The sequence below is a fragment of the Anser cygnoides genome, chromosome 4 (assembly GCF_040182565.1).
Source record: "Anser cygnoides isolate HZ-2024a breed goose chromosome 4, Taihu_goose_T2T_genome, whole genome shotgun sequence".
NCBI lineage: Eukaryota > Metazoa > Chordata > Aves > Anseriformes > Anatidae > Anser > Anser cygnoides.
Window position 1 is genome coordinate 68858422 of NC_089876.1, and position 26972 is coordinate 68885393.

Below are 26972 nucleotides of genomic sequence, written 5' to 3' on the forward strand. Positions count from 1 at the left end.
TTTTATGAGCATCTGAAGCACTTCTAGTAACAGGTTGATAGGTTCAAACCTGTTCCAGGCTTAGCACTGGGAGAGTTGTGACATGTATGCTTCATGCATCAAGTAGTAAAGCAAGAGACTACTGGATTGGTGAGTTTTTTGGATGACCTCTCGTTGGACATGAGAGGTGTGGAAGGTGAAATGTATTTTACAGGGTTTGCCAGCTTCTGAGTCCTTGCTGATCCCCACATCAAGGCTAAGTTAGAAAACATCAAATCCGAGAAGTCTAGTTGTTCCTAAATAACCTGTTTGCCTGTATCTGAGAGGCTGTCTGTGTGTGGACTATCTTTGTAATTTGGGGTGTGTACCTGCCCTTATCCTATGACTCACAAGCCAGACTTTCAGAAGAGCTCAGCAGTTTCAGTAAAGTTTGGTGCTTTCCTCTTGTAGGAAATGTTTTAAAACTAAATTGAGCATCAACACACCTTCTGAATGGCTTTGCCTACAGGTTTATCCAGACCTGATGTCTGCATGTAGCTATGAGACCAGTCCTGTGACCAGAGGTTTTGTTTTTTCCTCAGAACAAATCGGAGCCCTGGCAGGGCAGCATATAGTCCACGTGGCCTGCGGAGAGTCTCACAGCGTGGCACTCAGCGACCAGGGGCAGCTCTTCTCCTGGGGTGCCGGCAGCGATGGACAGTTGGGCCTCACCACTATAGAAGAAGCAGTGACAGTGCCAAGGTAAATTTTTTAAGAGGTTCAAGTTTCCTTAAGGCACCTACTTGGAGGTGTTGTGTCAGGGGTTTTTCACCTTCCAGCCTGGAGCATTGCTCTCGCTCAAAGGGCTGGTAATTGGGCACTTCTCATGTACTGATATTAACATGATGCCTCCTCCTTTCCCTCTCAGCATTCTTTAAGTTCCATTGGCATTCAGGAAGTTTGGGCAGGACAGGACTTCTGTTTTTTGACTTCGGTGCTGGGGGCACAAGAAGAAAGAGCATGCTCAGCTTCCTCAAAGAAAAGTCTGTCAGTGTTTTCTACAGAGCAAGGAGATATATGAGGGAGGACTCCAAAACAGGAATGTTGTGTGGCGTCTGTTTATTCCACTCCCTAGAAGTCCTTTGAGATAGAGCCATATTTCAAGAATGGGGAAAAAATATGGCCTTGTGAACTGGCACCTCAATTTTGAAACTCTTGCACTGTTGCCCGTTGGCACCTTCTGTTTGTCAGCAAAGCTACTTACCCAGCCCATTGCAATTCTGAATAGTCAATGTTGCTCAGAAATTTCAGGGAATTGCTCTCTCTTTTTTTTTTTTATTCACTTGCTTAATGTATATTACCTGTCTCAGAGTACTAAGAGTATTAAATGCAAGGACATGTGGATGGAGCAGGGGCCAGTGGCTGACATCCAAAGCAGTTCACAGATGACATGTCACAGCTTACCACCGCAATGAAGATAGCTGATCTCTTTGTACCTAATGGTGTTGTATCACGCTACATTAATAACAGATCTGTTCTGTCTGTTATTCTGGTTACCACTGCATATCCAATGCAGAGCAGGAAGAGGAGGTTTGGGGCACCTGTCTAGGGTGTCTGTTATTATTGGAACAGTATTTAAAGAAAAAGAGTTCTAGTTGCAAAACCACATGTTTCAGATGAAGGGCTCTGTGGGAAGAAAGCCCTTAACTTGCAGGTGGATCTGATACAACAAAGAGAGACATGCTCACTTGCCAATGTAATAGTGCCATTTTAAAAATAACATTTTTTTGAAGCAACTTGAACCTTTGACATGCTATTCTTTGTGCAAAACACTTGAAGAGGTTTTGGTTCTATAACTCATAGGAACTACTATGCCCTGATGGGATGAAGAACGTCAATGCCTGAAAAAGAATAGTAAGAGAGACACCAAAAAATGTTTTTTTCCCCACTATTTTCAGGTATCTGGAAATGTAGCGGTAAAGATAGTTGGAGTTGGTAGTCAAGTATCTAAATCTCCTCACAGATTTGCATCTATTATGCATAGATCTGTATAACCTCCAAGATTCAATTCCTCATCTCAAAATCACAGGTTATATGTGTGTCTAGAATACCTGAATGGAAATGATAAATTCATCTATGGTGGTACTATATTTGTGGATGATTATTCTAAAATAATGTCGTCTTCTTTAGGTTGATAAAGAAACTGAACCAACAGACGATACTGCAGGTTTCCTGTGGAAACTGGCATTGCCTGGCTTTGGCAGCAGGTACTGTAACATTCATTATTTACTACCAAGATTTCTGCTGTTGTTTTGCACAGTGTCCAAGATTGCTTATTTCTGCACAATGAACCAAGGACATCCCTGTCTCAATTGTTTTCGGAACAAATGGGAGACAATAAAGTGGATCAGATACCATGAATATTGAAGAACTTTGCCAATACTGTCAAGAAAGGAAACATCACACATTATGCACTGCCTCACTACTGAATAATGGCAGGAACGCTTAAAAGCTTTCCATCTTGATGTAGAAAAATGTGTAGAGTTAATTCCTTTGTGTCAAAATTATCCTTGGCTCTTCTGTATGCAACATGTGGACCATTCTTCGTTGTGTTGTTTAAGTTAGAGCAGTCTATATTGTATTTTGCAGTTAGTTACACATCTCGTTATTTACCCAGTGTCTTTGGACAGGGCTTTTATTTTAGGAAGTATCGTCTTGCTTGATTTTTCCATCATGAGGTTTGGGTGGGAGAGAAGCCCCCAGCACTGGTGTTCATTTTGACAAACTTGCTCTTCTGTTGACCAGCTCTTATTCACTGTTCTCTTTCTTTTTTTGTTTCAGATGGTCAGTTCTTCACATGGGGCCAGAACAGCTATGGTCAGCTGGGCTTGGGTAAAGAATGTCCCTCCCAGGCCAGTCCACAACGTGTCAAATCTCTTGATGGTATCCCTTTGGCTCAGGTTGCTGCAGGTGGAGCACACAGTTTTGCCCTCTCTCTCTCAGGAGCTGTGTTTGGCTGGGGGAAGAACAGCTCAGGACAACTGGGACTAAGTGATGAAAGAGGTATTAAAGTTACGCTCTTTGGTGAAAGAAGGATGGACTTTTTTTTGGCTGAGTGACAGTCTATTTTCTTTTGACAGTCTGTTTTTACTGAGCAGATGTATAAACCTCAGCAGCTTCTTAGGTTTTGTGCCTTAGAGGATAGAAAAACAGTCTTTGGCTCTACAGGCTTTTCATGATTAGTAGTAATAGAAACACCTTTTTTTCCCTTGTAGATGTTAGTGGGAGTGAAGGTCAAAAAAAAAGAGTGTCAAAATGCAGGGACCCAAGGAAGTGCTTATGTTATTCTTCCCCTCAAAAACACTCAGTTTATATTTTGTTTGAAGTTGATGTAGAGCAAAGGCTCTCCATGTGGAACAATGAACTGAACCCATCCCCTAGTTGGTCAATGTGATTTTGACTGGTGAGCATCTGTATGCTCCAAGTTGATGGCAACACAAAATATCTCAATATTGTAAAATGTTGTCCAGTTTATTGGTTGCACAGTTTTTCAGGCATGTTGGGCCAGTGGTATGTTTTATTTCAGGTGATCATGTTCAGTGAAGCCTAGCCATCAACAGACTTGAAGATTGATTTATAAATTAGGCTTCAAGATTGGATATGACGTTACCACTAGTCTGAAAAGCCCAGATTCCTCCAGCTTGTTAATGTACTCTTAGACTATTTTGCAAAAGCAAAGGAATGAAAGATTTTCTTTGGAGTTTCAGATGAACCTCTTCATCTTTATCTGCATAGTTTCTGAGTAGCTTTAAGTATCTAGGCAAGTTACTGAGTGTGGATGTGAAACGCAACACGTGTGGGTAATTTGGTTTGCATGGGTGAATACATGAGGTGTGTATATATTTAAAAATGTTAGGTTGTGTATATAGTAGCTTATAAACACCATATGTTGCAAGAGAAAAGCATTGCCTCATGTTTTGTCTACCTATAAGGGAACGATGCAGTTTGACAACCCACCCTACCAACTGAAATGTGTATTTAACGCAGTTACTCAAAACCAGCCTGTAGTTTAGCACAGGAGGTTTGAATGTTGTATGCTTAATTTCATCTTGCTTTGCACTTTTAAGAATATGAAACGCAATTGTAAGACTTGTAACATATTTTGTGCTTTCTCAAAAATGCTCCAGGTTTATTCTTTTGCATAGTTTGTAAGAGAGCACTGGCCTTGTATAAGAGCAGCTATGTTCTTTGCATGGAGTTTGACAGAGAAATGCTTCTGATTTCAACACAGCACTATTAGAAATGCTGCAGCTTGTGTATTAGAAGTTTACTTTGTGCTAAACTACAGAACAAAGTAAATGAAAAAAGCCTGCCCTTATTTTTAAATGCATGAAAATGTGACCATTTTCCTTTCACTATACAGAAAAAAAAGCACCTGTCAAATCCTTGGGTGAGAGTCTTAAAAAATGAACCACTTCTATAGGTAGGAACTGGGTTTTTTGTTGGTACAAAGTAAGCAGATGTTCCCCTTGCTGTCTGAAGCTGGTTTGGGGTACCTACTGCTTCTTTAAGTGCTTTTTTAATAATAAAAAAATATATATATTCTTTTAAATCAGTGAAACATATAACCTTGCTTAGTGTATTTATACTCGAGATGCCTACTTTTAATGATTAGAATGTCATAGTGAAGGAGAAAAGCACCATTTAACTGTTGGCAGAGATTAGCCTTTGCAAGTAGGAGGATCTTAAAGCATGACAACAGAAGGAAGACTAGGTATTTAAATGCACTTGCTGCTTGCCATGTGCGTTGGACACATAAGGATTGTTCTGTATGAAGAAGTCATAGCAAGCTTTTGGAAACAAAAGTGAGGAGTTTGGAATGGAGCACGAGGCTGAAGGTTGGTGTAGCTAACCTGCATTAGTCATGTGCCAAGCTGCAAGCACACATTGAATTTATGCAAAATACACTATATTTGTGTTCTTGCAATAACCAACTGTTTTTGAACCAGGGCAAATATTTTAAGAACGGAGGGAGAAAGCAACAGTAAAGTAATAAAAGATCTGTTGTTTTTTCCACGTTTGTTAAAGCTGTGTTCCATCTGTGTAGAACAAGTCTGAAAATCAGACTGCTGCCAGTGGTTTTCTCAGGCATTTAGGATCATGTTTATGAAACAATTCCTTTATTTCATTTGTCTTACACAGACCGAGAATCGCCTTGCCATGTGAAGCTGTTGCGGTCTCAGAAGGTTGTTTACATCAGCTGTGGAGAGGAACACACGGCAGTTCTAACAAAGGTAGAGAAGCTAATCTGGAAGCCCTGGCCGCTGTCTTGCCTGCCTGATGGTTTCACTTTAGTTTCCTAGGAAATGATAGAAAAGAACAGACTGACGTACCTTAATTCATCTAACACCAGTAAGAGAAACTAAATGGAAAGTAAAGTCTTGTGATAATTTATTCTGAGATTCTTTGCCCACGTGACCCATTGCCATTTTTAAGGTGAAGATGTTAGTAATCCATGAGAATAAATAGTAAAACTCAGATGAATCACTCGAAATGAGCTTTGAGGAATAAAAAGAACAAACATATATCTTAAGAGGTTAAAAATAACATTTTATTGGAAGATGGAGAGTTATTGTGCCTCAGAATAAAAGGCAAGTCAGAAATAATGGGCTGTCACATGAAAAGTTACCCGTCAGTCACAGCATTTACAAGAGGTTTGCAGTTCCAAACCTACTGCTGTTCCCAAGTAGCGTGTAGTTTAATAGAGGATAGGGATAGCATTTGGAAGATCACTGTTCGGTTCTTGCCTTGCCCCTGCCACTTCCTAGGTTGTTGCCTTCCTTGGTTGGTGCCTAAGTGTTCTTGATCAAAAAATGAATCAAAATAGCTCGCCATGAGATTCCAGTGGGAGAACCACTGTGAAGACCAGAGAGTGTGGGTCTTTTTCCAGGAAAAAGGTCATCATCCTTTTGATCAGCAGCCACCAGAGATCAGTGCGAAGTACTGTGGAAATGGGTGCTATTGAACCATGTTTAAACCTGCTGAGATTTCTGACTCATTAGGTAATGGTGGGGGGAAGGTTGTCTACTGCAGGCGTACTTAGAGATAAGTCTGACATTCTCTGATGGGTGGCAAGGTAGCTATTTGGAAGCTTCATTAGCAGAGCTCAAGCTTATTTTCTGAATCCTTTGGAAATCCCCAGCAATCTCTGCTTAAGCTTGGGCTCGTAGCGAAACTGGAGTCAGAGAGATGCTGCTGGGATATGGGTCCTAAATGGAGAATATGCTGTTTGGTTTGCTAACAGAGTGGAGGGGTGTTCACGTTCGGTGCAGGTTCCTGTGGGCAACTGGGACATGACTCCATGAATGACGAAGTGAACCCCCGAAGAGTTCTTGAGCTAATGGGCAGTGAAGTATCCCAGATTGCCTGCGGCAGGTGAGTCCTGTCCTTCAGTGGAGGTTAACGCTGACACTGGCTCTTGTAAAATGGAAGGAATAGCCTTGCTTCTGCATCGTACATGTCAAAATTAAGTTAATACACGTGGCACTAATTTGTACCCGTCTCTGTTACAGACACCATACTTTAGCCTTTGTGCCTTCTTCAGGAATGATCTATGCATTTGGCTGTGGAACAAGAGGCCAGCTGGGAACTGGGCACACTTGCAATGTTAAGTGTCCCTCTCCTGTGAAGGGTCACTGGGCAGCTCACAATGGGCAACTCTCAGGGAAGCCTGGTATGTACTGTGCATGATTTAGAGTGGCAAATGGACATGAATCGCTTCCTTTCATCCATGGTGGTCTAAAGACACCTTGACATTGCTCTGTGAAAGTGCTTGAAACAGCAAAAGAAACCCATTCCCCTGGTCTGAATGCACTGTGGAATTACTGTGTGACCTCTTGCTCTCTGTTACTCTGTGTGCCCTCTCCCTTTCTCTTATCATGGCAGAGCTCAGCATTCAGCAATCTTGAGCCGTCGTGAAATTGTTCTAATACTGATTTCTGAGGGCTCTGGTTTCTCATTAAAAACTCCATTGTAGTTTAAAAATTACAGCTTTCCCCTCCTGTCAGGCAGTATGTCTCAAAAAAAATAATAAAGAAAAAAGCAAAATAAAGTGCTAAAGTGCTTGAGATCCTACTGATTTCAGCCTTGCCTTCAAGGAATCCGGGTGTTCCCCGTAGTGTAAAGCGTTAGACACTGTCAGTGCAAATGTGGAGGGAAGGCAAAGCAGAAACTTGCGTTCATCAGCTTCTAACACAACTGTGTCACTTTCCCCAACAGATGCCTGTAAATATCACATTGTTAAACATATCTTTTCTGGAGGAGACCAAACATTTGTGCTTTGCTCCAAATATGAGGTAAAACAAATGAAGTACTTTCTCAAGTCTGTTCACCTGTCCCAGCCCTCACTATGCATCTTTTTTTGGTGGTAATCTCCTGAAAGTGAGGTGATGTTTTGGGGTCCATTCTGCCTTATAAACCTTAAAAAGGACAGCACTTATTACAGGGGTTTACAATGTTTTAGGAGTGGCTGAAAGGTGCCTTCTTTTGGAGTCATGTCAAAGAGCAATTGACACCGATACCACTTTGATCATCAGGGAAGGGAGTTACTTCCTTGGCAGATTGGAAGAAAGGGACTGCCATCCTCCTGAGGCAGTGGGGTCCAGGTGATCAGTGTAAGGCAGTGGAACACACAGTACAGATCAGCTGGATTTTGAATGATGTTTTTTCTCCTTCTATCTTATTTATTCCAGTAAGTGTTTAACATACACTTTTGAGGCATGGAAATAACTCTAGAAGAAATGTACTAAGCCTGTAACTATATACAGCATTATTTAAAAGGGCTTTGGTACATTTAAGGAAATGATATTTTGTTTTTCTTTTTTCTTTTCCTCTTTGTAAAAATGTGTTTTTTTTTTTCCATGCCTTTCCTTTTGGGCTCATTAGTAATGTTGCAGCTTCCTAATCAAACCTGTTCAGAGATCACACCCAGAGACCTATGAATTATATATAGAAAACTGAGAATTTTAATAAGAAGGAATTGTTTTTACAAGCTTTGTATTTGCTGAAATCTGTATCTTCTCACAGAATTCCTTGCCTGCTGATGATTTCCGGACCATAAATGAAACACGTTATACCTGTTTAATAAATGATGAAACTATAGATGTCTGGAGGCAAAAGCTTTTAGAAAAGAACAGTTCTAATTCTGTCAAGTAGGTATTGTGGCACTGGACAAGCCTATTATTGGAAGTTTTATTTAAATAATTTTGTTGGCTTCCATGCCCTGTTTTCACTTGTAGTTTAGCAGCCTTTTCAAGTGTGGTTCTTGGTTATATCCGAGGGGAGTACAGGTGCCAGTCACAAGGATGCTAGGTTAGAGCTTCCCAGCAAAACCCGAGGAATTTAAGGCTGCTTCAGAATATTGCAAATAGTGGGTGGGAGATGGATTTAAAAGTTGTTCTTATTATGCACTTAGAGTTCATGTAAAGCATGTCAAGAAGCAGTGAACACACTGATTAAATTTTTTCCTGTTTGCCTGCTACGAGAAGGGCAGAATCGGTGGAAAGGAGGCACTGCTAACCTCCCTCCTTTGAAAGAGGAATGTTATATGATCCTGAGTAAGCCACTTAGCCTTTGAATGATGAGATGATCTTGACGTTGTTTCCCATAGAAGGAAGGGAAGATAGCTGAAGAGATTTACTGGGACATCTGTTTATACCCTCTCTCTCTGTTTTCTTTTGTCTTCCTGCTGCAAACAGTAATGTTGTTCAGATACTGTCCTCAGCTGCCTGCTGGAATGGAAGCTTCTTGGAGAAGAAGTAAGTATCAAGGAGAGTCAAGTAGCATAGCTTTCCCTTGAGGCAGACTGGAATCTCTTTTTTTCTTCACTCAGTTTTGCACTGGGCTTTGATTTTTCTGGTCAGGAGACTGGGGAAGAAGAGTGTTCACTGAAGGGGTGGGTGGTCAGAGCTGGGTAAGGAAGGCCAATAGTCTAGGAAAGTGCATGGTGAGTGCACTGTACAGATTCCTTGGAGTTGTCATGCTTATTATTTTTCCATACGAAATGAATATAAAAATCTTTGAAAGAGAGGATTGGGAATTTGACAGTAAGGGAAATGAGTGATGCCACATACCTGAATAGTTTCTCACCCAGCTGAGCTAGCTGATGAGGACTAGTGCTTGTGGAGGGAGGTATACCTCAGCACACGCTGCTCATGAAAAATACACCCAGGCCAGCATGGAAGCACTTTTCTTTTAGGTGACATAGTTGTGAAAAGTTTTGTGCTTTTGCTTATGAAAGCGAGTTTCAAATGGATGTAATTAACAATAGGTGGTGACAAGGATGTAATAGGCACAGCTGAGTCAAAAGCTGTGGGTTGGGAAGGATTATGTTGCCTGCGTTTGTGAAGGTTGGGGAGGTAACAGCATAAGTTGAGGTGGGGGAGGAATTTTTTATGGTGACGTAATGAATAAATGACCTGTAAGTAGGTGAAGATGAGCCTAGTTACTCTGAATAATCTTTGAGTAATCTTTTCCGAGAGCAGCTTGAAAAAGAAAACAAGTTACTCATTATACTTGCATTTTTCAGCTGGTACAATGGTTATTTCTTCTCTAGCCTTGGGAAAAGGCAGCATTGTTACTGCATATGGAGAGTTGTGTCATGTTGGTTTAAAAGACTCAGTGAGTTTTCTAAGTTGTTGAGTCACTGCAAATAGTCCCATGCCTTCTTTGAATGTGGAAATGAATGGAGTGTATGACTTGATCACCTCTGTGCAGTTCTCTTTCCACCCTAATGGTGTCCTGGCGAGTGCAGGACTTAACTTTTACAGAAGATCTGTGACTAAATAAATCATAAAATTTGAAGCCAACATACGCTGAGGTGAGGCTGTATTTAACTGCATACTACTATGGAAATAACTGTTCTACTCCAACAGACAATGTTTAACTTCTCATATCATTACAGCCACATCAGAAAACTGACAAATGCATCCCATGTTTAATCAGTACCGTTTCCTTCACAGTGTGTCTGATATCACAGAGTCTCAGGTATGAATAGTGACATACCTGGGAAATCCTAGAGGTCAATGGATTTGTAGCAATTACTTTTTTTTTACTAGCATCTGCAAAGATTTATGTGCATTTTTACTACAGACAATGGTGCTGAGAGTCTCTGCTCCAGATGCTGCACGTGCTCCAGGTGCTGAGCTAGGTAATTTATCTGCTGCATTGCAGGACATTTCAGTGTCACTAGATCTGGCTGTTGGACTGTGTCGTCCTCTGGAGGCTTGCCTTCATTATGCCTTTTATACAGGTAGCCTGCGTAAATTACAGCCTTTCACACATAGCAGAAAGGAGAGAACATTTCTTACGTCTGAAGCCTGTTTACGACTGCGCTGTGGTTTGATTGCAGTCATTGTTTAGTTTTAGAAAATTTGAGAGTGGAATTACCAAATTCTCTGAAATCTTGTTTGTTATGTTTTGAAAGCCTTCATCTGATGTTCCCTTGAATAATATCATCTTGTATTATCACCCTTCCCTTTCTTACTGTGATTTTGTATAAAAATAAATAAAGTGTATGTGAAGAAAATGCAGAGGATCCTGAAACAATTGATAGATAGGTATTTTATAGGTTTTTAAGCAGTCAGTCCTGTTCAGGCAGGCTATTAGCATAGTGGGAAGTCCTGGGGAAACCAAAGAGTTTGATGAAGTGTTTATCTGCAAGAATCCTAAATCTAATCAAGGCCCAGAAGAGTTCAGAAAGGGGCATTGTGCATCTTGTCCTTAGCAAGAAGATTCCAAGTTGTGTTTTGTTTCTAGTCTGATTCATTTCCCGGAAGTCAGTCCTCCACTGCTTGCTCTCAGGCAGTGCTAATACAAAGGTAGTGTTTTCACTTCCTTAAACTTATGTCTGTCTGTCTCTGATTTTTTTTTTTTTTAAAGAATTGATGAACATTTTAAAACCAGTCCAAAGACCCCAGGGATTGATTTGAACTCCACCAGAGTGCTGTTTGAGAAGCTGATGAACTCTCAACACTCCATTCTCCTAGACCAGGTATTGCACTTACACATTTTTAGGTATTTAGAGGGGGAATAAAGGCTTTGTCCCTCTGTAACAGGAGAAGCAGCACATTTTTTAGGGGAAGTTTGTATTTCAGATCTGCAGGCCAGATTCTTCTTAGTATCCGTGGGTACCTTCCCATTGACCTGAATGGATTTTGACCTCAGAAAATGTCTCAAAGATTTGTTTATAAAACAGTTTTGTTTCATGGCATTTAATACTTGAACTAACTGCTGAAATTAATTCTTGTATGTTATGTTTGAAAATAATGAATGTGTTCTTATTTCTTACGGGTCAGCAGTTGAGTACTTTCTGGTTGTTTAATTTATTCTGACTCCCCTAAAGCAGAGAAGACTTGGTGTATTGAGTAGTCCTGTGGATGAGGCAGTCCTTGTTTTATGTACAGTGGGACCTGAGTACACTGAGCTATGGCACAGTGAAACTGTTTATTATAGGTGTCAGAGAGAGAAGTGAGTAGAAAGGTGTTGTGAGATGTTTTGCCAAATTGGAATTGTAGCAGGTGAAATTTTTCATGTTATCTGCCTGCTTCAGACACAAATATTTCTGGAGAATTTTAGCTATACAGTTCTATGTCTTTTTTTTTGCCATGCTTTAATGCACACAGAGAACTAGTTCAGCAATGTTTCTAGTCTGAGAAATTCAGTTCACTGTACTTCTGAAGCAGGGATGTGGCCTTCAACAGGAAGGGTTTACTAACATAGACATCCCTGGAAAAAACTGCCCAAACATTTATGCCTTTTGGGAAAACATGAATTTAGTCCTGTCCTGTGGAATGCTTTAAGGGATCAGTAACAAAAGCTGTTAAGTCTACCTGTGCTGCGTGTTCTCTGTTTCATTAGTATTTACTCATCTATTTTGTAGGTGCTCTGTCATCCGGAATAAGTTGCCTCCTTTTGTCTTTTTTCCCCTGTAGATACTGAAGAGCTTTGAAAGTTTCTTGATTCCTCAGTTGTCCAGCTCACCACCAGATGTTGAGGCAATGAGGATCTATCTGATTCTCCCTGAATTCCCACCCTTCCAAGATTCAAAGTATTATATCACGTTAACACTTCCTCTGGCAATGGCTATTCTGCGCTTAGACACCAACCCCAGCAAAGTTCTTGGTAAGAGGCCATCATTTAAGATGCATATTGCTCTCACGATCCAGGGGGAACACAAAGAGTTGCCTTTGGATCTTTCAGTCATGTTTTTATGTTGGTTTAATTTTGGTGTTGTGTTAACTATGACTTCTATGATAATTGAATATTCTTTGTGATATGGTGTTGCTATGAAGCAGCTGCCTCTAAAAAGCACCTGCGGACCAAAAACATTCAAGGAATCCTCCCCCAAGACCTATATTCCTATGTAAAAGAATTTTAAACTCAAAATTTGAATTTTAAATATGAAATACATGGGAATGAAGACTGTGCCATATAGGTAAGATATAGGGAGTTAGTGAGTTATTGTAATATAAAGCCTATAAAATTTATGGTGGTGTGGATAATAAATGAGAATGAAATATTCTGCTTCTAAATTAAAACAACTCAACCTGAATTTTCTAAGAACATGTACTGGGGAAGTTAAACTAATTTACCTTGTCTAATTTACCTATATTCAGAGACCCAATTCCAGAAAATTTTAATGCCTCTATGTGAACATAGATTTTGTATATCATGAAGATTAAGTGATCTTACTATGTTAATTTAATCAGACATTGTCCACATTGAAATTTCTTTTCTGTGTAAGGTAAATAAATGAATATACTGCTAATACAAAGTTAACCTGATCTGTATAAAGTGCAGAAAAATCTATTGGTTGGTCAAGTCTAAGCTATACATAACAGTTCATCTCCTGTTTCAGAATCTTATTTCTACTAACATTATTTCCTATTAGCTCAATATAAGCTAAGTAGAAGATAAGCTACTCAAAAGTGTTACTTGTGTTTGCTAAGATATTACTTTTTTGTTATTTTCTTCCATTTCTTAATGTTATCTTATACTAATTCTCACAGTATTGTGTAAAATGCTATGTAATGGATTCAGACCTCCAGAAGCATTGCTCCAGTGAAATCTGTTTTGAAGCTTAGTGATTTATTTATTATTTTATTCAAGGAGGTTTTGTAACCAGATTTTCTCCTATGCTCAGAGTTCCTAGTCATTGTGACTGTTAGAATAAAGAAATATAAAGGATTTTCGTACTTCTGTCTGCAAGAATCTATTGTTTTGCTGACACTTGGGAGGCTAAGTTGGTGTTTGTTTCTAGCAGTTGATGTGATGTTTTCCCAAGCTGCATCTTCTACTTTGCAGGTGGATTGGTTCTAGCAAAGAAGCTCATAGGCAGGGTCCCTTCAGAGGAGAGGTAAGGGTTACTGCCCGTGGCAAGAAGGAAATCAGCTTTTTAAAAAAGAGGGAGCTTTAGTGCACGTGTGTTAGGAGGCACCTTCTGACATCTGCTAGAAAAGGATGTGGTACTGATGGAGAACTGACCAGAGAACTACTTTCTTATCACTACAGAGAGACAATGTTTGTCTGCAAGATCACGGTATCTTGAATACAAGCTTCTTGAGACGGTTGAAGAACCTTGATTTCAGGCTCTTGCATTGATCAGGGGTTGGGACTGGGTGGTGAGTGACATGGTTGTTTGAGAGTGGAAAGCTTCTCAACTTCTGGTGTCTGCAGCTTACTTTGCTTGCTTTCCTATTGCAACAATCAGGAGAGAAGTAGGGAAGTTTTTAAAACTGTTTTTAGGTGTGTTCCCCTATTTTCATCTTTATGTAGGGGAGTATTCTGTGGCGTTCAATTCAAGATGTATTTTTATGTTCCTTTTCTTTGCAGATAACTGGTGGTCTCAAGTGTGCCCACGATATTTCCTTAGGCTAGTGGATCTCTATAAAGGTGCAGTAGTTTACCTCCTCAGTGGAAGAAAGACATTGTTGATCCCGGTCTTGTTCAGTAGCTACATTACAGCTGCTCTCAGACTTCTGGAGAAACTCCACAAGGTAAGCCTTGGGTGTACGCTGGCTCAAGATGCCAACATGCAGATACTCACCCGGTCTTGTCTGCCCTTTGCCAATTGACGGGGCGAATTGGTGACAGCCCTGGCTTGTCAGCTGCCTTGCTGTCCACTGAGACACCACAAGAGTGAAGATGTTAGTGGTTTTCCTTAATTCGGTGTTCTTGAAGATTGCTTAGTCCTGTCTCAAATACTAGGAAAAATTCACTGTGAAGAGTGCCGCTGTTGAGCCAGCAGACAGCGTGCACTGTTGTGACACAAATGCCTGTATTATTACACATTCTGCTCCTGGTGTGTTGGTGCTGTTTAGTCTTGGATGAGGAGGAGGAAGAACTAAGAAGTCAGAAGTTTCTCAGTTCTTCATACTAAAATAAAAGGGATGATGACTTTTTGCAAGAATTTCTAGGGCCTATTGTTGCAAGCTGCTATGTTTGATTTTGTGAAAGCCTGTTCTAAGAAAATGCTGGATACATCTGTATTTTAAAAACCATCTGTTTTCTTCCCTAGGTAAATCAGAAGGTTAAACATGTAGAATATGATAAGTTTTATATCCCTGAGATTTCCAGCTTGGTGGACATTCAGGAGGATTATCTCATGTGGTTCCTACATCAGGCTGGAATGGTAAGAGCCACATTTGTCTCTCTGGTCATTAGAGATCTGCATTTTTAATATCCTTTTTGAGAGTGTAATGTAATCAGTGTAGGAGCATCTATATGTTAAATCTCTCAGATTTGGATATTTGGTGGCTTGAAGTTGACTTAAAATAAAACCAGAAGAGCTAAAACTAACAATATTTAACTAATGTTTGCATCAACCTCTGTGATTATTCATGTGAATCCCAATCAGTCCCTGCACAAAGGGATTAGTTCAGTCACTGGATCCTTTTAATGTAATCGAGACCTCAGGAGCCAAGTCCTGTATTCTAAAATTATAATTTTTACCCTTTACTTCTGCTGTTTAGGCAGGTATTGTGAATAATGTAGCCAGTGGTCTTAAAATGTTGCTCTGTAAGAGGAGGCAGTGTGACGTTCTGGCTAGGGGACTGAACCAAGACTCAAGAGATGTGGGTTCTATTCCTGGCTCTTCCAGTAACCTGCTGGGTGATCTTGGGTAAGACCCTTCACCTCTTTTATGCCTCACTTTCCCATCTTTAAGAAAAGAGATAACTGAACTGAGGGCTGGAAAATGCTGTATGGGAACCCAGTGAGATTATTTAAATAATGCAGGGAAAGAAATCCCAAATATGAGAAAACAAAAAGACATCCATCAAGGGATGCTGCAAGAGTAAAATCAGACTGTAGCAAGAATTTCTGTATGTGTTTGTATGCACTTTCTACATGTTGTGTGTGCTGTGTCCCCTCTCCCATCTTCTGTCATATAAATACTGCTGCTCTGTGCTTGCTTTTAGTGAGCAGAGCAATAAAATAATGACTCAGTTTGATACAACAGTAATAGTTAAAATTGTATTGATAGAGATAAAGAGAAGAGTAATTTGTGTTGCAGGAGTGGCCTTGTATTGTCATGTTGTGGCCTTATGTTCTTTCCTGTTGTTTCATGTGGTCTCTGCCTTGGGGATAGTTTTCTGGTTGTTCTTCATAAAAATAAGTTTCACCTCTGGCAAGCTAACAGGCTTCTGTGCCTGTTAGTCCTCTTAGTAACGTTTGATGTGCAAGTTTTGGATTAGACTTGTGCGTTGTCTTGAGAAGGAAGTTCCCATGCTTTTCTTTAAGAAGAAAAAAGTTGGGCCCAGAGGAGAAAAATTTTCTGTGGGTCACCTTTGAACTAGTCTGTCCTAAGAAATATCTGACACAATCAAGAGAGTAAAAGTTTTTTTTTTTTTTTTTTTTTTTTTTTTTGCCTTCACAGAAAGTTAGACCATCCATCATGCAGGTAAGGAAATCGTGTTTCATGACTCTTATTTGAAGCAGTGCTTCTAGAAGCTGTACGTGGGCACCAGTCTGTCTCTGTGTCTTGCAGGATGCTGTGACGCTCTGTTCTTATCCCTTCATCTTTGACGCTCAGGCTAAGACCAAGATGTTACAGACAGATGCAGAACTACAGATGCAGGTAATCATTCTCTCTTCCAGTTTTCCTGCCTCATTTCTTTTTTTCCTGCCTTTTACATTGGTGCCTGAATGGAAGGGAGTTCACCGGGAGTTACTTTGTGCCTCATTTTATCGTTTCTATGATACGAGAGCAGAATAGCTGGAAAAGCTCTTAGCCCTGTCCAGGGCACACACAGTACTTAGTTTCTTTTACTTCAAGAAGTTCGGTAACATCAGAATTGCCAGATGTGCATGTCATGGAAATGTCAACTGTACCTATGGAAGGAGCACTCGTGTATTTATGATAGTCCAAGGATAAGAAGAAGTAAGGTGAGGTCCCTATTAGAGGAGCTGTAAGGTGCTTTCAGGTGAGTGAGCGCCTTTTTGAAGCTTGTGTGCAGCACAGGAGTGGTTGTCAGAACTAAGGGTTCAGATCTGACGCTGTTTGTAGTTCCAAGCAGTGGCTGTTGTCAGCAGCTAAGCCACCCATTTGCAGTGAGAGGTGCAGACGTGGGGCCCTCCAGGAGTGTGTCACAGCAGGTGTTAAGCTTTGGTGCCCCTTACCCTGTAGGTGGCAGCCAAGCCAGACTCTGGCAGGGACATCTGGCCTCTGTGCCAATGTGAACTGCTCAGTGCTGGGCACTGCTTATGCAGGTGGCTCCTGAAAGGGACAAAGAATTGGGCACTGGTCCCTCATCCAGTGCAGCCAGGGTGTGGGACTTGTCCCACAAAAAGTTTAATTTGCACTGAGAGAAAGGATCTTTATGAAGATGACCGCTTGGAGGCCAAAGAATTGTCTTTTTAAATGTATTTACAATGAATTTGCCACTTAATACAGACAACGCATGAGAATCAATGCTCTCTGGGTGGTCAAAGCTTTGACCAGACTTTGCATCTTTCCTGACACCAGAAAATCGCTGTAGATGAGGGCTTTGAATTGTATGCAGTGGGTTCCTCACAAGGCACACATCGACTGTCTTCTCACGTGGTGTGTTAGTAACACTGTTCTCCCTTGTAGACTCTGATTTTTTCAGGGTTGTGCTCACACTGAGTCTTTTGACTCAATAAAAGTATAAATAAAGCCTTTTTCTTCCAGCCACCTCATGTCAAAAAGTGTTCAGGAGTTTAATATCTTTTCTTGCTCAAATTTTTGAATTGCTTAGAGGACTCAAACGTATGGATGTGGGAAAGAGGGGGGCAAATAGGCACACATGCACACACTTGTGTAGAGGGGGCACGCAGTCCTCATACTCTGAGGAAACCAAACTGAAAGAGTAAAGAAGAAAGGAACATCAGGCACATAACTCTTTTCCTTCTGGAAGAAGAAAGGAGCTGAACAGCAGCTGATTCTCATGCCTCTATTATCTACAGGTGGCAATAAACGGTGCAAATTTGCAGAATGTTTTCATGCTTCTCACCCTGGAGCCTCTGCTGGCCAGAAGCCCTTTCCTGGTACTTCATGTCCGCAGGAGTAATTTAGTCGGTGATGCCTTAAGGGAGTTGAGCATCCATTCAGATATTGATTTGAAAAAGCCTCTTAAGGTAAGTTTTCCTCAAACCCTCTCATGCAGCTGACACTTCTGAAGCCTTTCCTCCCTTCATGTTACCATTTTGCCAGCGTACTGCCATAGGTGTAGCAGACAGGGGCACATCTAATCAACGGGGGAGCTGAATCTTTCTCCTCTCTGACTCCTGGAGTGTTTTGGGAGTAGTCAGTTTACATGAAGCCAATCAGAAGGTTTACTCTTTTCCTGGTGTCTCTCCTGTATAAGGGACAGAGGAGAAGTAACGTCTATGATATTACACAGTGTCTGTTTCGCCATTCTGCTGGAATGGGCCACTTACAATAGGATGTGTTTTTCTATCTGAGAGGTTGCTACAAAGTTCAGCAGCTGCTGCCTGTTGTTGGGAAGACAGGTGGTTATTTATGTTTTGGTTGCTATCTAACAGGAACAACGTAAGGAGTTAAATTTTCAGAGTATCAAATTTGCCATTCCATGTTCCCTGTCCTTACCTGCAAGCAGAGCACTTGAAACTGGCCGAAAATTCTGGTGGATTTGGGCATGTCAGACACATTGCTTTGTGTGGCTTCCAGTTGGAAATATGTCTGATTCACTCTGTCTCAGCTGTGCATAATTGTTACTGACCTGCTTTTTCTGCAGGTCATCTTTGATGGTGAGGAAGCTGTTGATGCTGGAGGAGTGACAAAGGAATTTTTCCTCCTCTTGCTAAAAGAACTCCTCAACCCCATCTATGGCATGTTCACTTACTACCCAGAGTCAAACCTGCTATGGTTTTCAGACACGGTGAGCCATTGCCCTCTCTACACACCGGCTGAAATGATATGCTGTTTCAGATGTAATTAATTTAGTAGCAAACTATGGAAAAGAAATGGTCTTCCTCCAATTTTCCTCCCTCAATACAATGTGAGCTTTATTTATGGTCAGTGCAAATTAGTATAGGTTCATTAACTTTATCAGAACTGTGATACTGATGCCTGTTCAGGAATTGGCTCTTTCTCTTTATTCTTATCCCATAACAGGACTTAATATATCAAGTATCAGATGACAGTTAATAGAACTCTCAGACAGCATGAATATGCTTTTCATGCTATTTATATGAATAATCGTGCTATTCTACAGAACCACAGGTTCAGGTCATACTGGCATTAAAATTTAGTGCTTGCCTTGCCATTCGCTTATTTGCAGTCAATCCACTTGTTCATGCAACACAGTCACCTTCAGGGCCTGAACTTGTTAATGCTTTATGTGAGGAAGCTCTTGAATGGCAAGAACATTGTAGTGAATACTGGTTGGTTTTGGAAAGGTGGGAAGTTCTCTCTACAAGTCAGTTAGCTGGAGATGATGGTTCATGTCCTTTTTTCCACACCTTCCTAGTTAGTAAGGAGGAAAATGATGATGTCATTGTTACCTTCAGGTGCATCTGTCCTGGTGGGGGTTCTTTTAATTTATTAATTAATTTAAAAGGAAGGAAATGACACGGTATCTTCTGCAACCTGTAAACAGTATTGCAGAGCAATTATTCTTCATGTTAATGCATGTAAAAATAACAAATCTTTTGACACTAAAGTAATGACAATCACTGAAAATATCTAAGTCGTATATTTACAACATTTAGCAAATATAGGCAATGAGACTGTGACCGACATACCAACATGACAGTAAATATGTGAAGGAATGAAGGCCTGCATACCAACACCTACCTATGTTTGCCTGGGTGGCACCGTGGTTATGCATAAACTTTTAATAGGAGATAGGATGGCTGGTAGGGAGAGAAGTGTTAGACCATTTTCTTGCAGTTCATAGCTGGCAAACGTTGAAGCTTTGTTAATGTCTAAATGCAGAAGTATTTAAAAAGGAAATAAAAGGCAGGTAAGGTGGAAACTAAGTGTTGCTGTTTCCACAGCTAATCACAGCTTACAGAAGTAATAGGACTTGGTTCTGAAGCTTCATTTCTGTGCCACACCCCAGCAAGGCTAGGGACAAGGAATTTACAACAAGACTGGGACCTGATGCACTCTGATACTGTCCCAGTTGAGAAGGCGGGGGCTGGCTTCTTCGTGCATGGGGTAAGAGTATTGTGCATTGCACCAGAAACAGTGCGTCTCATCAGGATTTCTCTCTGTGGTTTTGAAGTGTTTTGTAGAACACAACTGGTTTCACTTGATTGGCATCATATGCGGTCTTGCAATCTACAACTTCACAGTGGTAGACCTTCACTTCCCTTTGGCTCTGTACAAAAAACTCTTGAATGTGAAGCCCTGCCTAGAGGATTTGAAGGAGCTGTCCCCTACGGAAGGAAGGTACGAAAAACAAAATTTGCATCCTGTCTGGGATGGGAAACCATCCATCTGAGAGCAAGAAATGCCAGGTGGGGTAAAACTGTTCAACAAACCACCTGGTCCTTCTGAGTGACTGATTAATTTGGGGGTCTGTGAGCCTAGCAAAATACATAAGACTGTGGTGAATTTCACATAAGCCTTCTCCTCTTCCATGGGCTATCAGATCTGTCTGCTCGGGCTGTAACCTCTGTACCCACCTTGCTGACCCCAAAAAGCTTCATATCCACACAACCAAAATATACCTACCATACACCTTTGGAAACGGCTGGGGGCCTGCCACCCTATAGTGTGATTTCATGCCTGATCCCAGATCCTAGCCTCAGCCTTTTTCCCCAAGCCAGGCTTGGCTTAGCAAATAGATCCACTGTGCATCTCTTGGCATAGCCCAGGATGGGATGTGTGTGTTGGATGTGAACTACCCCATCCTTGAATCAGTGCAACTCTGACCTGTTCCTGTGCCAGAAGACAGGGAGTTGAATGGGGTGAAGGAATGACTTTTTCTAAAAGACACATTGAATCTCTTCTACATAATTGCATGGGCATATTGGTTTACTTTGATATTGAGAGGTTAAAATCCCACTGTATGACTGCTGTCTTCATGTTTCTTTTGGGTTGCTGTCTGATTTACCAGCAAAAAGCTGCAGGTCTAATAGTAACGAAGTAAAGTGCTAGGAAGAGAGCAGCAGGATTTTGAGGGATAGTAGAAGAATATCTTCTACATAATGGGGATAAAGTTATAGCTTCTCACCACCCTCTTTGTTTCTTCAGGCCTTTGTGTCTAGATAGCATATGTGCTAGATAGCATAAATATCTAGCAGTCCTTTAGAACTAGAAATGTAACTGTTCTGAGGCCAGGATCGTTAAAGGGGATCCATGTAGACATGGACTACATTGATAATTTGCGTGGACTGGCATGTATCCCGCTTCTAACAAAGCATCTCTTAGTTTGAGGCATATTTCTTTTTTGCTTCTTCAAGTGAATCAGGTGCTCTCTCTTGCAATCCTATTAACCAGATGTGTGATGCTGTTCACTTTTGCTGATTTTCTTTTCTCTTCTAAATGTTTGGCTTTTTGAATCTTTTTTTTTTTTTAATTTTTCTCATTTCTTTCCCTGACTGTCATGTAGGAGTCTTCAGCAACTTTTAGATTATCCTGGGGAAGATATAGAAGAGACATTCTGCTTGAATTTTACAGTAAGACACATTTAACATATAAGTGTTGTGATAGTCATAGTACAGTTGAAGCCCATTCATGTGTATTATAGTTTATTCAAAAGTATGCCTGTAGCACATACCGCATATTTAATGCTAAAATATTAAAACTCACTTGTTCTTTTATCTATGATGATGAAAACTAAGCTAGTAAGTAGATTAAGCAGAGTGATTTTCAGAATATCTTTATTGTCACTGCGGCATGTGACTTAAATGCCAGTGTCCAACATCTCACACAGGACAAGGAGAACTAGATTCCTAAATCCTCCTTGAAATTGTAAGTTAGGCTTTGACATCACTGGGTCAGTTCTTGAAATGCTAACGCAATTTAGAATTTTCCTTGCTGTCATAATACTAATATTTTTAAACTTAAAAATTCATATTGAGTGTATATGGTCAGACTTCTCAGAAACAAAATTTTTCTAGGAGGTGTACTAATGCAGTTAGTTTTCCTCTGCTTCTAGGATATATATATGTATTTTGGCAGTAACCCAGAGACAATAGTTTTTATTACACAGTGGAGTTTCTGTAGAATTAAGAGTTAAATCTTGATGTACGCTAAAATATCAGGTCCTTCCTCATGTGCAAACATACACCCATGAAGAAATTCAGCATCATTGTTCTCCAACTGTGTTTTCCTCTGTTAACTTGAGCAGGGTAAGGGCTTCCATGTTTCAGTGTCTTTGCTTGGAAGTCCTGATGCTCTAGCAGACTGTGAGTAGTGGATTCATCCCGAGCATGATCTGGATTCTTGTCTGTCTGTCCAGGGCCAGCCTAGGCTAATAACAGGGTATCAGGAAGCTCTGCCACATATTGTCAGGAAAATTCATGCTGAGCTAGGAGAGTGCCATTTCTTTTTCCATAAATGAGTGTGCATAAAGTCTATTAAATCAGACTTACCCAGGTCTGATCTCACACGGATCAGAGCTGCAATTCAGGATGAAGCCATAATGATGATAACATAAACTCTGTTTAAAACAAAACAAAAAAGATACTTTTAAAGACACCCAAGAAATTTTTCACCAAATTGTCTTTTACAGACTCAGCATAGGGAGATTAGAGAAATTTATTGCCTATTACCAAAAAGCTAGAGAAGTGAGAAAGAAAGAAAGAAAAACTAACTTCCTCCCATCTGCCCTCTTCTACTTTCTCCCCCCGAGGGCCACAGGGGAACAGGGAATGGGGGCTGCGGTCAGTCTATAGCACTTCGCCTCCGTCGCTCCCTCACGGTCCCTCTCTGCCCCTGCTCCACGCGGGGTCCCTCCCACGGGATGCCATCCTTCCCCAGCTGAGCCTGCGGGGGCTGCCCACAGGCTGCAGCTCTTCAAGAACTGCTCCCACATGGCTCCGTACCATGGGGTCCATCCCCCAGGAGCAAGCTGCTCCAGCACGGGTCCCCCACGGGCGGCAGCTCCCCCCAGACCCCTGCTCCTGCGTGGGCTGCTCTCCACGGGCTGCAGCTCCGGCCCGGGGCCTGCTCCTGCGGGGGCTCTCCATGGGCCGCAGCCTCCTCCAGGCCACATCCACCTGCTCCACCGGGGGCTCCTCCACGGGCTGCAGCGTGGAGATCTGCTCCGTGTGGGACCCATGGGCTGCAGGGGGACAGCCTGCTCCACCAGGGGCCTCTCCACAGGCCGCAGGGGAACTGCTGCTGCCTGCCTGGAGCACCTCCTGCCCTCCTGCTGCACTCACCTGGGGGTCTGCAGGACTGGTTCCCACTCCTCACTCTCCCAGCTGCTGTTGTGCCACATTTTTTTTCCCTTTCTTAAATTGCACCTCTGTGAGAGCATAACAACATTGCTTATTGGCTTGGCTCTGGCCAGCAACAGGTCCCTTTGGAGCCAGCCGAATCTGTCCCTTATCTAACATGGGGCAGCTTCTGGACTCTTCTCACAGAGGCCACCCCTGCAGCTCCCTGCTATCAAAACCTTGCCACATAAAACCAATACACCTTGAAAAGAATAAACAACTGATCTTGGCTGTCAAAATCAAGTTCTATCTGAATATGAGAGGGCACTGGAACAGGTTGCCCAGAGACGCTGTGGAGTCTCCTTCTCTGGAGATATCCAAAACCACCTGGATGCCGTCCTGTGCAATGTGCTCTAGGTGATCCTGCTTGGTGAGGGAGTAGGGCTAGAGGATCTTCAAAGGTCCCTTCCATCATCGGCCGTTCTGTGATTCTGTGAAAATACGAGGCCCTTTCGTGTATGGCAACTTGACAATTGACCCTTCTGCATTTTATTTGCATGACCAATTCTGTATGTACAGAGTATGTTTGTATTGGTACCATTGTAGGCCTGGCATAAGCAGGAATTTGTCTGTGGTCATGCTGTCGTACAGTGAGAGCAGATGAATTAACCTACTGACCTTCCATTAAATTAAAAAAACAAAAAACGAAAAGGAATACTTTTTATTAATAGGGCATATGGGCTTAGTTAATATAGGTTTTATTAGTTATCACTTTTTTTTTTTACAGGAAGTTGACCTAAAAGGATAGTTTTTTCTTTTCTGACTTTGCTTTTAGGCTTGATAGTAGTACTACAGCAAGTGTAAATGATGTGAAGTAGTGAAACAGGAAGAACATTTACAGCAGGCAAAAAGTGTTCTGCATTTACCCTTTTCTCTGTCCCACCCTTCAAACGCTAGTCATCACCTGTGCAAGAGAACCCTTTATCTTTCTGCAGGCATATGGCCTGGGAAGTACTTCTGGTAAAATTTTCTCATTTTGTATAGATCTGCAGGGAGAGCTATGGTGTGACAGAGCAGAAGAACCTGATTGAAGATGGAGACAATATTCTGGTGCAGAAGGACAACAGGTAAGAGGGGTAATATGGGGGGATGGACTCACTTGTGATGAAGTCAAATGCATTGCTACAGAAAATTTGTCTGAGGTGAAACGTGGGAGAGAATTAGAAGTCACTGTGAACAAATTCTTAGACCGGTTGTTCAATAGTTACTGGATGCTAGTGGCACTTAAGAAATCAGGTTTTCATCACCTTTTCACCAGTACTTGAAAAATGCCCGACGACCTTTTGGATGGACATCTTCCCTATAAAAGATCTTCATAGAGACCCCTGGCATAGCTTTCTCGTCGTAAATAGAGATTGCAGCGTAACCCCTGATGGTGTGAATAGGAATTACAGTTCCTGTCCTGTGACCAAAAAGCAAAACCGAGACTGGCAGACTTGTTCATGCTCTCTCTTTAATTCTAGAGCAGGAGATAATTCCCTCATATATGTCTGATAGAGGACCGTCATCCGTTAGTGGAGCTGCAAGGCACAAGTGTATGTAAACTGTTTCTGCCTAGCTAGCTGCAGTTAGTACAGATACCATTTTCCTCCCCCCCTTTTTTTTTTGTTTTCCAGCTGCTAAACTGTTTTCTTCTTATAATCCTATAATTGGATTTCTTCAGATGCCTTTATTACTTGAAACAGCATTCAAATTCTTTCTCTGCTGGCAAAACAATGTGATCCAGTGATTAGTCAGCAGCATGGTTAGGGGCTTGTGCTAAGATTGTTTGAAGACCTTGCTGGCAAGTCTGGAGATGAAGTAATTTCCCATTAATTGGATTATTTAAAATGGTTCTGATTGTGTCTACAGCCATTGCCGTAACAAAAGCTTTGTCTGTATTACCTTTTTAGCTACTTTGCTGCTGCAAAAGGTACAATTTTACAGCTAGATAGCTACCTCCGTGCAAACCCAAGAGGAGATGGGCAATACAGGAGACTTTGAGAGAGTGAAGTAAAGATGTAAATGCCAGTGATAGTCTTTTTTATTTTTGGCTAGGCCCATGCATTCACAAGAAAAAGGTCTTTTCTTACCACGGTGTGCCGTATTGGCCTAGTGGGAGGATCAAAGGCTTAGCTAGAGCAAAAGTTTGGGAAGAGCATCCAGGTTAGCTCCTTACATACTAAGTCAGGAAAGACAAGAGAAGCAAATCCGTAAGGAGAAAGGCTGGTCTGTGGCTGCGCCAGCTTAACGCATTCCAGAATGCAGTGGCTTTGTCTTGACCAGAGTTTTGAACTCAAGCTAACCTCTAAATCCAAGTCTAGACATGGCTGTCAATTCATCCACCTTACAGTGCTTAATGACTTCCTCCGCTGCTATGTTTAGAGGTCAGGGACGAAATTGCTGCCCTGCTGGCCTCAGTAGTGTGCTGCGTGCGTGTCTTTGGGCATCGCCCTTCCTACTTGAGGGAAGGTTCACTGTTAACTGAAGAAATGCACAGGATTGCTTTGACTGAAAAATACCAAGTAGGAAATGCTTGCATTTTCACTTTCTCCTTTGGAGTTTATTTGGGCATTGCAACATACAATGTTTTTGGTAAAGAGTTCGTGACCGTAACAGCCAAGGAGGTATTAAGCAACAGTTAAGTGCTTAATCAGCTTGGATTTCTGTAATGCTCACGTGATTATCAGCAAAATGACAATAAAACAAACACACTGGAAAATGCCCCTTTGCTGTGTGATTTCTTATTCCAGGTTTTCATATTTGTCAGCCTTCTTTTTGTTTTTTAATTTCTCACCTAGCCTTTGCTGCTTTTACATAGCATGTGCACTGAGAATTTCTCCACCAAAAGGTCATAATGCTTTTTTCAGTTTTGGTGTCCTCTGCTAGTGATTGAGATATTGGATTCCGTTGCTTCCCTGGTCTGCTTAGCTTCTGAGTTCAAGTGTGAGCGCCTCTTAAACGTCAGGCAAAAAAACAACTGCTCCACCCAGAGACTAGTTTCATGTCCCAGTTTGCCACATTGTTTGGTGCATTATGGTCAGGTGTTTAAAAAAAAAAAAAGAAAAAAGGAAATATTTCGAGTCATTGCACAAGTAAAATTCTAGGGTTGCACTCAGATCGTGATCCTTCAAGACAAACAAAGAGAAAACAGAATAAAGATGCTTAACTTCCTAACAAAATCCAGAGACAGAGTTTGGCCAGGGCCTGCCGCATGTTTCTTAGCAATGGCTGCAGAATGTTGTTTTTATTTTAATGTTTTTCTTGGGAACCTCTGAAGTAAAACAGGGTTGTCATTCTGGGAGAGGTCGTTCTCCTTGCCTTGCACTCCAAAGGCACAAGTCCTACATTTATTTAACCAGACTATGAAGGCTGAAGCAGAGATGTCCATGCTTTCTAAGACTGTTTTCTTGCTCTGTAGCGAGGGGAGTTCTTTAAGGAGGAAGGTAATGGGCCGTGCGGTTTCAGATCAAGACTTCTCTGAATAGGATCTCCTCAGTCTACAGCGTTGGTTTTGAAAGTGCTGAACCACCCGTGGGACTCACTGGGGACTGAGTGACGAGCACCTGCCTCTGAAAAATCACAGCATACCTAGCTAGGCCTCTGGGAGGCTCTCCGTTTTGGAAGTGATAGCTTTCTGATCGCCTGCTGTGTGGTTTGGTTCCCACTCCACAGCTAAGTGCTTGCTCTCGGCTTGGTTATCAGGGTTCTTTGCAGAGTGTCCCCTGCTCAGTAACACCGTACACATACGGACTGAGAAGAGCTGTAGATAATTTCCTGGACATCCTAAACATGGGGCTGCAATTGCTGGGTCAGTTGTGGTTCTCCGGTAACCGAATCCTGCTACTTGTGTAACTCAACCTCAGCAGAGAGGCAGGTTCCGCTGCACTGGTTAAGCGCACACGTAGTGGTACGTGCCACCTGGTGACTTTGTCCATGTTGCAGTGAGTCATCTCAGCGGGAGGCGGGCAGTGGGGTGAACCTGTTGAAGACTCGTATTTGCAAGAAACGTTACAGGCAGAAGCAGCAAAACTAGCAGTGCTGCCACTCAGGCGTATGAATAAAAGTGCTTTTCTTTACCTGCTCTCTCTCAATGCCCT

General features: G+C 41.7%; 1 protein-coding gene across 4 annotated transcripts in view; it reads left to right on the top strand.

Moving 5' to 3' along the window:
• LOC106046091 (probable E3 ubiquitin-protein ligase HERC3) overlaps positions 1–26972 on the top strand; it is a 44143-nt gene that overhangs the window by 13628 nt on the left and 3543 nt on the right. For 2 of the 4 annotated variants that reach the window (XM_066996351.1, XM_013196928.3), the window contains exons 3-22: positions 561–720; positions 2149–2225; positions 2800–3021; positions 5161–5252; positions 6263–6393; positions 6531–6691; positions 7237–7313; positions 8044–8168; positions 8715–8774; positions 10897–11008; positions 11949–12138; positions 13849–14012; positions 14534–14647; positions 15893–15916; positions 16004–16093; positions 17443–17613; positions 18234–18377; positions 19728–19894; positions 21060–21126; positions 23878–23960. In XM_066996351.1, coding sequence (XP_066852452.1) covers positions 561–720; positions 2149–2225; positions 2800–3021; positions 5161–5252; positions 6263–6393; positions 6531–6691; positions 7237–7313; positions 8044–8168; positions 8715–8774; positions 10897–11008; positions 11949–12138; positions 13849–14012; positions 14534–14647; positions 15893–15916; positions 16004–16093; positions 17443–17613; positions 18234–18377; positions 19728–19894; positions 21060–21126; positions 23878–23960 — 2431 coding nt within the window. Of the gene's footprint in view, positions 1–560; positions 721–2148; positions 2226–2799; positions 3022–5160; positions 5253–6262; positions 6394–6530; positions 6692–7236; positions 7314–8043; positions 8169–8714; positions 8775–10896; positions 11009–11948; positions 12139–13848; positions 14013–14533; positions 14648–14987; positions 15137–15892; positions 15917–16003; positions 16094–17442; positions 17614–18233; positions 18378–19727; positions 19895–21059; positions 21127–23877; positions 23961–24151; positions 26969–26972 lie in introns of those variants that run through there. The other 2 variants (XM_066996352.1, XR_010831266.1) reach the window with 2 other exon arrangements.